Genomic DNA, 12,016 nt, shown 5'->3' with positions numbered 1-12,016 from the left:
CTTTTGATAAGTTTGAATTCAAGTGGTGATGCTTAGCAATGATTGGTCAGATGATTCAAGTGGTACTCAACCAGCCTGATTAAAATTAGCATGGATTATTTGTGTGCACATGCACAAAAACGCATTTTAACATTCCTCTTTCTGAAAAGATTTGTGGTGAGAAAACTCATTCATTAGATTATTCATGAAAAGCACACACAACCAAATAAAGCTTAAGCGAACATTTTCCCCTTATTTAAACAAACCCAGTAGTCCTGCAAATTGTTCTATACAGGGCTTAAGGCAACTTCTTTCATAAAATGTAAATCCCTATAGCAAATCCATTAATGTGGCTTACTCAGTTTTGCGTTCAGATGCAGCAACTAACACTTGCATCATATTAAATGTAGCCAACTCTATAGGTGTCTCACCAATTGACGTCACTCACTTCTCAGCAGTTTCATGTCTGTTTGCAGATCTTACATAACAGTCATCGATGATAAATCTTACATCTATGCAATAAGCAGTTACATTTTGTTTCCAGCTACAGGAAGATAAGAACTGTATATGAGAACTTGTAATATGTATTGTGAAAGTTTTCAGCTTGGAAGTGAATCGCAACAGCTACCAGGTTCAGAGTCCCATTCTCTTTTAGTACAGCATTAGTGTTTGAATGGATATTTAAGGGGAAGGGTGTTTGAAAGTCCCATAGGAAATTAGACATTGAATGACAGAAGCAGATCCAGTGTCTTAAAGGCATTTAGCTAAGGAGAAAGTACCTTTGGGACATGTTCTCCAGATCAATGTCTACAGTAACCCCTCCTGTAAATGTTGGGGGTCTCGGTCAGTGGGTGTCCGTTGCTATTGCAGTGAAGCTTGAACCACGTGTGCTGTCACCACACTGAGGCAAGTGCCACAGGAGTAGCAGTGAGTGATATAGTGATATTCAGGCAATAGCTCAGCACTTCTGAGTGCATGAGCCACTTCCACGGCTGGCTTCGTTAGAAGCATCTGCAGGAGCAGGTGAGGAAAGCAGTTCGTTTTCAAAGAGATACCCAGTACTTGGCCTGTAGAAGTCAGCAAGCCTGCAGCGTTGGACAGAGTGGATTCAGGGTCATGTATCTCTCTCTCTCTACATGCCCTCCCCAAGTAGCCTGGCATCTCTCAGGTTGGAAAATGCCGCCCCAGAGGTTAATACAGGTCTCTTTTTAAAACAAAACTGATCCACCATTTTGAATTAGGATGCTTACCAGGATAACATTTTCAGGTTCTTTTTTTTTTTTAATCAAACTTGGAAATCAAGGCATTTCTGTAGTATTGTTTCAAAGAGGAGAAAAAATTCTGCACATTTTATCACCTCTTGCTTGTAATAAAAATCTGACAGGGTTAAAAGTTTTTCAACCTTGTTTATTGTCTCTACATTGCATGCAAAGTTACATATGGGAACTGTCAACTTGTCAAATATAAAATAACAACAATAATAAAAACAAATTCAGAAACAAAAAGAGTAAAAAAACAATAGCAGCAAAATATTAATGATGGCATACACTTAAACTGATCACATTAAAAACTATTTTCTGTCAGGACAGGTATTCAAGCATAATATTAAAACGTTATTCTTTTTTTAAAAAGTCACATTACAAAATGTTAGCATGGCAGGATGATTTAAAAATACCAATGTTTAAAACAACATTATCCACCCTGTAGACAGACACCATATATATCTGTATCTAGTTTCTTCAGAGGTATATACAGAAAATTGTGTGCCTCTTCATAGTAATCCAGTCTCACATAGCCACAGATGGAGCTTCCAAAAACATCCTCCGAGCAGCTATTCTCAGACATTTGGGGCACTCTCCAGACTTGAAACACTGACTGTGGAAGCACGCTTTGCAAACTGTTTACACACACAAGCAGGTGGGGAAAACTGCATCAATAATTGTATTCCTTGAAAGATGGTAGTTTATCCCGATACGAAAGTAACTGAAGAAGACTCATGACCAGGACAATGAAGCACAATGTAACAAGGTTAATTCCATATTTTGATCCCAAGCCAATGAACCTTGAGGTCAATTGGAGTCTTTCCATTGACTTCAATGGGCACTGGATTAGGTCCAGAAAAATCTGATGTAACAGCACTACATTTGCTATTTCAAACTCAAACTGAGATATGTAAACCCATACCAAGAACACACTTGAATTTTGTTTTAACTTACATGCAGACAACACATCCAAGTTTTCAAATATACAATAAACTCACTGAGACAAGAGAGTTTGAAATCAGTGGGACTACTCACATGCTTACAATTAGGCACATGCTTAAGTACCTTGCAGATTCGGGGCCTGAAATATTATACATGCACGCACACACGTTCTCACAAGAAAGAAATAGCTTTGGGATGGAACATACCTGTACATCTTTTGCATGTGGCAGTCTGAAATGGGAAGAGTACATCTGAGCTCTGGCAAAATTCACAAATAAATCCCTTGGCTTGACAAAGCTAGAAGAATTGAAAAAGAGTTAATTACTTTTTTGATGTTTATTAAAAGTTCATATTTATAAAAAAAAATATGGTCAGTTGTGGCTATTCTTCAGGCTATATACCAGACACAGCGATTCCCTTACCTCGCAGTTTTCTACATGAGATGTGGAGCTTTTTAGAATATCCCTGAGAAGAGGCACTAACAGCCCTCGTTTAATCTTCACCAAGTCATCCATTGAGAACAGATGCAGCTCTGTCGTCAGGTGGCTGGAGACCTGTTCAAATTCTTTCAATACACTACAGATTAAAAAAAAAAAAATTAAATTACAAAGTGACATGTTTATTGAGAGCATGTTTATCAAAACATGTAAGTAAGTGGAGACAGCCAAGTCTCATCAACCAGGAAGAACATAAAATTGATACCTCTATACACAGCAGAACTGAGTTAAAGGGCACTTGTGAATTTTGCAAAAAGCCTGAAAGTTATAAAAAATTTTTTCCTGCTTCTTAACTAACCATAGAAGAAAGGCTATTAAGTCTTGCCTACCCAGTTTCTGCTGGAGTGTTTGTTGGAAGGCTACAGTGAGAACTTTCTTGGCTTGTGGGTGAGGATGTATGGGGGTCATTATTTAACATAGCTTTTTCTCCCAAAGTTTGAGTTCAATAAGTATTCAAACTAAAAAAAATTCTGTTCTCAATTGTGGAGGCATGAATCTCGTCATATGCAATAACCCCACCCGTTCACTGATCATCCGCAGAATGCTCACACAGAAACAGCATCAGCCGCTTACTATTTGAATGCACACAAAAAGAAGTAAGTGATTGTTGGGTTCTGATGTGGTTGGGGGGGGTTTGGTGGTGAGAGTGTTAAAAAGCCTTTTAGACTATTCAGCCATTGCAGCAAGCGCAAGAGGAGCACTATTGTTGTGCATTTTAACTTTCATTTGCTAACCATAATTGGATGGAGTGCATCAAAAATGCTTAGTTTTGACAATAATATTTTCATCAGTCATTCAATCATTATTGTCCCTAGCCCCACGGGAGGGAGGGAGGGAGGGAGAGAGGGAGGGAGAGAGAGAGAGGGAGGGAGGGAGGGGGGGAGAGAGAGAGAGAGAGAGAGAGAGAGACTAAACATTTACTTTTTTTTTTTTTTTGTAATTTTACTAATTTATTTTCTTATTTACTTGCCTGGTTTATAAAAGACCTCTAATTCTGTGGGTGTAAGCGATGGCATTTAAATGTCTTACCCAGAACTCAGCTCAGTGTCCAAGTGCTATCATCTGCACCCACAACTAATTGCAGGTGCAAAACAAAGGTCCATTATTTTTCCATTTTATAGTTACTACATTAAGCATTGCAGGCAAGCATTGATTTAGACAAAAAACAACAACATTTCCTGGAAGAACATCTTGCTTTTCTTTAAACCCAGCAATGTTCCCTAAAGCCACAGAGAAGTTAGGCTGATTGTGTAATGACAGAAAGTAGTCAGAGCTGCCTAACTCAGGCAGAATATGCACATTTTCTACAGCTTGTTTTGTGTCATTAGTTAATGAAGATGGAATGAATACAGTCTACTAAAGATCCATGATTTGAGCAACATATGGAATAACCACTCTAGTCACCTTAGAAAAACTTTGAACAGACATTACATTGCTGAGCAAGGACACTCACATTGTTCCTCCAAGAGGAATAGTATCAGAAGGACGAAAGAAAAAAATCTGCCAAAAATTATTACACACATCGAATCATTAATCAAGTCTCATAAGTGTTTCTACAATGGTACCGGGGAAAAAACAAGCTGCCTTATAAAATACACTATCACTTGACATTTGCAATAAATAAATTTGCAATAGATAAATTTGCAGGGGAAAGGAAGACGATATCAGAATTTCTGTTGATCATACAGAACTAACTTCCTTAAAAAGTACATGATTAAAAATTCATCTGGAGGGGGAAGCTCCATGAATAACTATTGTACTTCTACCAAGTATTTGCTATACTTAATCATGCTCCATACCTTTCAGCAAACCTGCAGGTTTTCAGTAGTTTTTTAATATGCAAAAGCTGTTCTTGTATCTCCTAAAGGATGAAGGATAGATAAATGTAGTATTTAAAATGAAAAGCAGAGCAGCATATTTAAACATTCAGAAGTGTTTAAGAGCAGTAATTTAGACAGTAATATTTAAAAATTAGCATTTCACCATAGAGCAGTTTTAGTTTAAAATTAGGAAAAATACAGCAGAAGGTTAGACAGATCAGCTATATAATGCACCAAAAGGCCTACCCCACAAATGCGTATGCATGGCCAAAACATACAACCTGAAGCTGCAGGTTGTTCCTGCAGGATCAAAGACTAGATAAAACCAATTGCTATGCCCCAGGGCAGGGGGAAGAGTTTATAAGCCCTTCCCTTGGGTTCACAAGAGCCAATAGACTTGTGCTGAACCCTTTTGTCCAACCAGTCAGCCACAGAGCCACCTCCACTCCCCAACCCACAGGGAGGTCAGTGTGCCCACAAGAAGGGGAGGGGGAGTGTGAAATCCTTAGAGGAGCCAACTATTTTCTTTCCCCTGCTGGCCCAGACACAGCTGCTTCATGGGCAGAGAGAGGCAGCCAATCTAACTGCTGGTCTCTCCTGGTGGCAGGTACTTGTTCAATAGGGCATCCTTTTCCCTGATAAACTGGACATCTCTTAAACAAGGTGGGCAATAGGATTGAGGCTCCTAAAACCCCCTCTTCCCCATCCCTTTAACCCTCATCGGAGTCGATAGCGGTGGGGTCCCAGCAGGTGGATTGGAACAGCGGGAGAAAAGGGAGGCAGGTAGCAGCCCTCCTGCCCTCAGGTGCTACAGGTAACAAATGAAGAATCGCTTGCACTGGATGAGTTATTACCGGATAGTGCCCAGATATGTTACTTAATAAGGCAGCAACCTAATTAAACCAGATTCCTGGGGTCTAGTCTTTCTTCTGGCAGCGTGCAGGACAATGCCACACACTTCAATTACAAAGAAGCTGCACTTACCCTGACTCTGTTCAGTTCCTTTGCTTTTGTATAGAGGGTTTTGTTGATACACGACACATTGAAGATGGGGTTTTGCCATATGCTGAGCAGGAGATGTTTGGAGAAGTTACAGACATAGTACTTTTTGAAGTCCCATTTAATCAATATTCGGGCAGGGATGGAAGTTTGTGCATAGCTATGGCAACAGTCACAGAAGTACTTCCCCAGGTAATCACAATAGCGGAGTCTCCTGATGTATTCTGTGGCGGGTCAACAATGAAGAATGGTTCTTTAAAGAATTACTGTATTGCCTTTTAACTGCGTCAATCCAGTAATACATAATTCAGATCTACAGAAAAATGGGCTGGGGGGACGGGGGGGGTCTTGTTTTTTGAAGAGGTAGACTCGTGGTCAGATTTAATATTCTGAATTAAATATGGAAACCTCTTTTGCACGACTGATCATAGTTATATCACCATCAAAATTTACACAGATCCTTATTGGAAACAGTGTTGGCTGCTTCCCCAAAACAAGTTCAAGACTGGGGCTTGTGGTTACAGGTGTAACCTCACTAATTCCTTTGCACAGTTATTGTTAATGATTTTTTGAGTCTTTGATGTCAACTCAAATATTAATTTTGTTCTGCCAGTCATGAGCGAGTGCCTCTCTTTGTATAATGACAGGTCTCAGAGTAGCAGCCATGTTAGTCTGTATCCGCAAAAAGAACAGGAATACTTGTGGCACCTTAGAGACTAACAAATTTATTAGAGCATAAGCTTTCGTGGGCTACATCCCACTTCATCGGATGCATAGAATGGAACATATAGTAAGATAATATGTATATATACACACATACACACAGATAAGTTGGAAGTTACCATACAAACTGTGAGAGGCTAATTAGTTAAGATGAGCTATTATCAGCAGGAGAAAAGAGAGAAAAAAAAAAACTTTTGTAGTGATAATCAAGGTGGCCCATTTAGACAATTGACAAGAAGGTGTGAGGATACTTAAGGAAATAGATTCAATATGTGTAAGGACCCAGCCACTCCCAGTCTCTATTCAAACCCAAGTTAATGGTATCTAGTTTGCATATTAATTCAAGCTCATTGGAGTCTGTTTCTGAAGCTTTTCTGTTGCAAAATTGCCACCTTTAAATCTTTTACTGAGTGGCCAGAGAAGCTGAAGTGTTATCCTACCGGTTTTTGAATGTTATGATTCCTGATGTCAGATTTGTGTCCATTTATTCTTTTGCGTAGAGACTGTCCGGTTTGGTTAATGTACATGGCAGTTGGGGGCTGAAGGTGACAGCTGGTGGCGTTCTGTTATTTTCTTTGTTGGGCCTGTCCTGTAGTAGGTGACTTCTGGGTACTCTTCTGGCTCTATCAATCTGTTTTTTCACTTCAGCAGGTGGATATTGTAGTTTTAAGAATGCTTGATAGAGATCTTGTAGGTGTTTGTCTCTGTCTGAGGGATTGAAGCAAATGCAGTTGTACCTTAAAGCTTGGCTGTAGACAATGGATAGTGTGGTGTGTCTTGGATGGAAGCTGGAGGCATGTAAGTAAGCATAGCGGTCAGTAGGTTTCCGGTATGGGGTGGTGTTTATGTGACCATCGCTTATTAGCACAGTAGTGTCCAGGAAATGGACCGCTTGTGTGGTTTTGTCTAGGCTGAGGTTGATGGTGGAATGGAAATTGTTGAAATCATGGTGGAATTCCTCAAGGACTTCTTTTCCATGGGTCCAGATGATGAAGATGTCATCAATGTAGTGCAAGTAGAGTAGGCGTCTTAGGGGACGAGAGCTAAGGAAGCATTGTTCTAAGTCAGCCATAAAAATTTTAAAATACTGTGGGGCCATGCGGGTACCCATAGCAGTGCTGCTGACTTGAAGGTATATATTGTACCCAAATGTGAAATAGTTGTGGGTGAGGACAAAGTCACAAAGGTCAGCCACCAGGTTTGCCATGACATTATCGGGGATACTGTTCCTGACAGCTTGTAGTCCATCTCTGTGTGGAATGTTGGTGTAGAGGCTTCTACATCCATTGTGGCCAGGAGGGTGTTCTCTGGAAGATCACCGATGGATTATAGTTTCCTCAGGAAGTCAGTGATTTCTCGAAGATAGCTGGAAGTGCTGGTAGTGTAGGGCCTGAGGAGAGAGTCCACATAGCCAGACAGTCCTGCTGTCAGGGTGCCAATGCCTGAGATAATGGGGCATCCAGGATTCCCAGGTTTATGGATCCTGGGAAGCAGACAGAATACCCCAGGTTGGGGTTCTAGGCATGTGTCTGCACAGATCTGTTCCTGTGCTTTTTCAGGGAGTTTCTTGAGCAGATGGTGTAGTTTCTTTTAGTAATCCTCGGTGGGATCAGAGGATAATGGCCCTTAGAATGTGGAGTTAGAGAGCTGCCTAGCAGCCTCTTGTTCATATTCCAACTTATTCATGATGATGACAGCACCTCCTTTGTCAGCCTTTTTAATTATGATGTCAGAGTTGTTCCGGAGGCTGTTGATGGGGTTGTGTTCAGCATGGCTGAGGTTACGGGGCAAGTGATGCTGCTTTTCCGCATTTCAGCCTGTGCACGTCGATGTGCACAATCTATGTAGAAGTCCAGTCTGTTGTTTCGACCTTCAGGAGGAGTCCACAGATTGACAGAGCCAGAAGAGTACCCAGGAGTCACCTACTACAGGACAGGCCCAACAAAGAGAATAACAGAATGCCACTAGCTGTCACCTTCAGCCCCCAACTAAAACCTCTCCAGCGCATCATCGAAGATCTACAACCTATCCTGAAAAATGATCCCTCACTCTCATAGATCTTGGGAGACAGACCAGTCCTCGCTTACAGACAGCCCCCCAACTGGAAGCAAATACTCACCAGCAACCACACACCACACAACAAAAACACTAACCCAGGAACCTATCCTTGCAACAAAGCCTGATGCCAACTCTGTCCACATAGTTATTCAAGTGACATCATCATAGGACCTCATCACATTAGCCACACCATCAGAGGCTCGTTCACCTGCACGTCTACCAATGTGATATATGCCATGATGTGCCAGCAATGCCCCTCTGCCATGTACATTAGCCAAACCGGACAGTCTCTACGCAAAAGAATAAATGGACACAAATCTGACATCAGGAATCATAACATTCAAAAACCAGTAGGAGAACACTTCAACTTCTCTGGCTACTCAGTAAAAGATTTAAAGGTGGCAATTTTGCAACAGAAAAGCTTCAGAAACAGACTCCAATGAGAAACTGCTGAGCATGAATTAATATGAACACTAGATACCATTAACTTGGGTTTGAATAGAGACTGGGAGTGGCTGGGTCCTTACACATATTGAATCTATTTCCTTAAGGTAAGTATCCTCACACCTTCTTGTCAACTGTCTAAATGGGCCACCTTGATTATCTACAAAACTACAAAAGAACTACAAAAGTTCTTTTTTTTTCTCCTGCTGATAAGAGCGCATCTTAACTAATTAGCCTCTCACAGTTTGTATGGTAACTTCTAACTTATCTCTGTGTGTGTGTGTGTGTGTGTGTGTGTGTGTGTGTGTGTATATATATTATATATAATCTTACTATATGTTCCATTTTATGCATCCGATGAAGTGGGATGTAGCCCACAAAAGCTTATGCTCTAATAAATTTGTTAGTCTCTAAGGTGCCACAAGTACTCCTTTTCTTCTCTTTGTATAATGGACCCAGTATAGGGCTTTACACTCATTTCAGAGATTTCCCATGCAATGAGACCTGATGAAGTGGATACATCTGCACATTACAATGCATTAAGCAGTTTGTGAAAAAAGTATCCCAAAGATTTTTATAACTCCAACAGGGTTTTGTGGTCAAGTCTTTAAAAATAAGAAAACTACTTACACAGCCTCTCTTTTTAAGACCAGTTGACAGTACGAATTGGCAAGGATTACGAATTCTATTTCAAAAGTATTTTCTAATTAAGATTTATGATTTGCAGCTTGGAGACTTGAATTTATTTTTTACTAATAGCCCACTTTAAAAAAGTCAAGCTATTTTACAACGTCATAAATAATGCTTCCAGTTTTATTATTGAAAGTCACCACTTCCAACTGTGGATAAGTAGGAGTGCTATGAAGTGGCCTATAGCTGATGGAGAAAGGCGTTGTGTTCTGGCTGTAATGACATTTCAGATGGTGATATGATCCTATTGTGCACTGTGTTATGTGCATCCCCAACACAGAGCGTTTTCTTTTAGTTAAGGTATTGTCAGAACTGCAAAATGCATCATGTCAACACAAGAATACAGGTTGGCAAACAACCTGGGTTTGCTTGGTGTGGTATGTCTGGGGGTTTGTGTTTGTGTTTCAGTACTTACTGAGTTCTACTGGGGTTCCGCAACCAGCACAAGTAAAGTTTTGTGCAGCTACAACGGCATCTCTCCTGTACAGACAGACAAAATTAAATCTAACTATCCAAAAGCATATCTGATCAATTACATTCTCCCAGAATGACAGACACCTGCACTAATACTTATGAATATTTTCAACTTGGAAGTCTGATCATGTTACTCAAAAAAAACCCACAATGTAGGAAGAGAAGTCAGTTGTTAAAGAGAAGTCCTGTATGCTATTTTACAGTGGAACTCTAAGCTAATCTTTGTAGAATATACAGACACTGCTACCAGAGATCATGGTATGCGAGAAGTGCGATACTTCCCCAGTCTTTCTTTAAGAAAGCTTAAAGGGATACGGTCAACCCAGGAAAAAAAATCACATTTGTCTGAACATTTTGTACCCATCATTAATTGCAAGTAACACCCAAGGTTGTTTTAACAGAATTTGGCAGAAAAAAAGTTGTTCATTTACTTTGTGCATTTAACAGCACTTTAAGTAGAGTGAGATTCATAGTTCTTCTGCGTAGTCAGTCTTTTGCTTGCTGAAAAAAAAGTCTTGAGCCAGCAGGGGAGCAAAAAACAAAGATCCCACAACTAGGGTGACCAGATGTCCCAATTTTATAGGGACAGTCCCGATTTTTGGGTCTTTTTCTTATATAGGCTCCTATTACCCACCATCCCCGTCCCAATTTTTCACATTTGCTGTCTGGTCACCCTACCCACAACCCTCAAAAAAAGTTACTCACCATATTGAGTAACCGTATACAGACAGTGTTAATCAGGACATAATGACTCAGCAAAAGTAGACATTACTACACAACTTCCAGTGAGACACTGGAGAACAAGGTACTGAATAACAGCTCCAAGCCAAAGCCCAGTGAATCAACAGAAATCTTTTCACTGATCTCAACAGGCTTTGGACTGGGCTCAGTGTATAACAGAAACAAAATGACTAGTCCCACAGAGAGACAAGTACTTGAGACTTACTTGAGTGATGGGTGAATATTAAATATTATTTGAAACCTAGGTGGGGCCCAGTCTGTGGTTCCTCTTAATTTGGCTTTGACCTTTATTTCTTCTGCCAGATTCCCACTAGACTCAAGTTCCTTTGGAATATTTTCTTTATTAGCATACTATTGAAGACAGAAAGACAGACTTAAGTGTGGAATTTAACCTGCAACCTAGTAGCTGAACAGATGCTAACATGCTTTGCACACTATGCAATGAAGTGTCACATTCAACACTCCAACAGCTGTCAGTACAATCACAGCTTTGATACCCAAAGTCATGTTTAGTAGCAACTCTTGAAGGACTTCCTGTGTTCACAGAGATCCCATTTACATGATTGTCCTATGTTGAATTAAAGGCATTAGAGCTTTCTAACCAAGACAGACTCCCCCCACCCCCAAAACTGCTTAAAAATAACCAAACCCTGAACACACATATTAAGCATCCTCCTTCTCCCCTTGCCAATGAGGCAGCTGCACTGAACACACTGAATAATAAGCACATTGTTTTATGTTTAGAGACTTACTTTCTGCTTAGTTGTGTTCAGGCTCCTAGACAGCTGAATGTTAGTTTCTGCCTGTAACCAACATTTCCTGAATGCTTGGTATAGCTTCTGTGCTGTTACTTCAGCAGAATTGCAGCCCGGATCAAAAGATAATCTGAAAATTAAGCAAGCCAAATGGCAGCATTTCATAAGTAGATTTGTGTCTTCCACATCCCTGAAGATTCCTCACACACCCTCCCTCCTCTCCCCACATTGATTCACCTATGACCTCTAGGACCCTTGTGCCACAGCCATCAAAAACTATGTTCCCTTCCTGCCTCTCTTTAGGAGAAGTACCATGTGGCAGGGAAGAGTGTTGCCACCTGGCTATTTACTAAGTTACGAGAAATACAAAAAGTTACCTTTTATCTGGAGATGCTGCAATATTTTCCAAGTCTTCAAGTTCTGCAGAAAAGGAGAAAAAATTTGTTAGCCCAACAAAAGCAAAAACCTCCTACAATTGTATTCTATCTACTTTAGGGCTAGTCTACACTGGCAATGCTAAAGCTTAACGTGCCTTGTGTGGTCGCTGTGCAGTGCTGGGAGAAAAAAAAAACATCTCCACAGGGGGCGTGGTTCCCTGTGCTAGGAGGACGGCTCCCAGCTCTGAGACATTG

At 40.5% G+C, this 12,016-nt stretch overlaps 1 protein-coding gene across 2 annotated transcripts in view; it reads right to left on the bottom strand.

Moving 5' to 3' along the window:
• Positions 1–1,365: 1,365 nt before the first annotated feature.
• Positions 1,366–12,016, bottom strand: part of RUBCNL (rubicon like autophagy enhancer) — a 51,403-nt gene continuing 40,752 nt past the window's right edge. For both annotated transcript variants that reach the window (XM_077811558.1, XM_077811566.1), the window contains 9 exons: positions 11,762–11,804; positions 11,382–11,514; positions 10,835–10,980; positions 9,830–9,894; positions 5,485–5,723; positions 4,480–4,541; positions 2,606–2,759; positions 2,390–2,480; positions 1,366–1,876 (listed from right to left, as the gene is read on the bottom strand). In XM_077811558.1, the coding sequence (XP_077667684.1) occupies positions 1,767–1,876; positions 2,390–2,480; positions 2,606–2,759; positions 4,480–4,541; positions 5,485–5,723; positions 9,830–9,894; positions 10,835–10,980; positions 11,382–11,514; positions 11,762–11,804 (1,043 nt within the window). In that variant the 3' untranslated portion in view covers positions 1,366–1,766. The remainder of the gene's footprint in view (positions 1,877–2,389; positions 2,481–2,605; positions 2,760–4,479; positions 4,542–5,484; positions 5,724–9,829; positions 9,895–10,834; positions 10,981–11,381; positions 11,515–11,761; positions 11,805–12,016) is intronic.

This window comes from Eretmochelys imbricata, chromosome 1 (genome assembly GCF_965152235.1).
Source record: "Eretmochelys imbricata isolate rEreImb1 chromosome 1, rEreImb1.hap1, whole genome shotgun sequence".
NCBI lineage: Eukaryota > Metazoa > Chordata > Testudines > Cheloniidae > Eretmochelys > Eretmochelys imbricata.
Note: the sequence above shows the minus strand (reverse complement) of the source record. Positions and strands in the feature narration are given on the sequence as shown.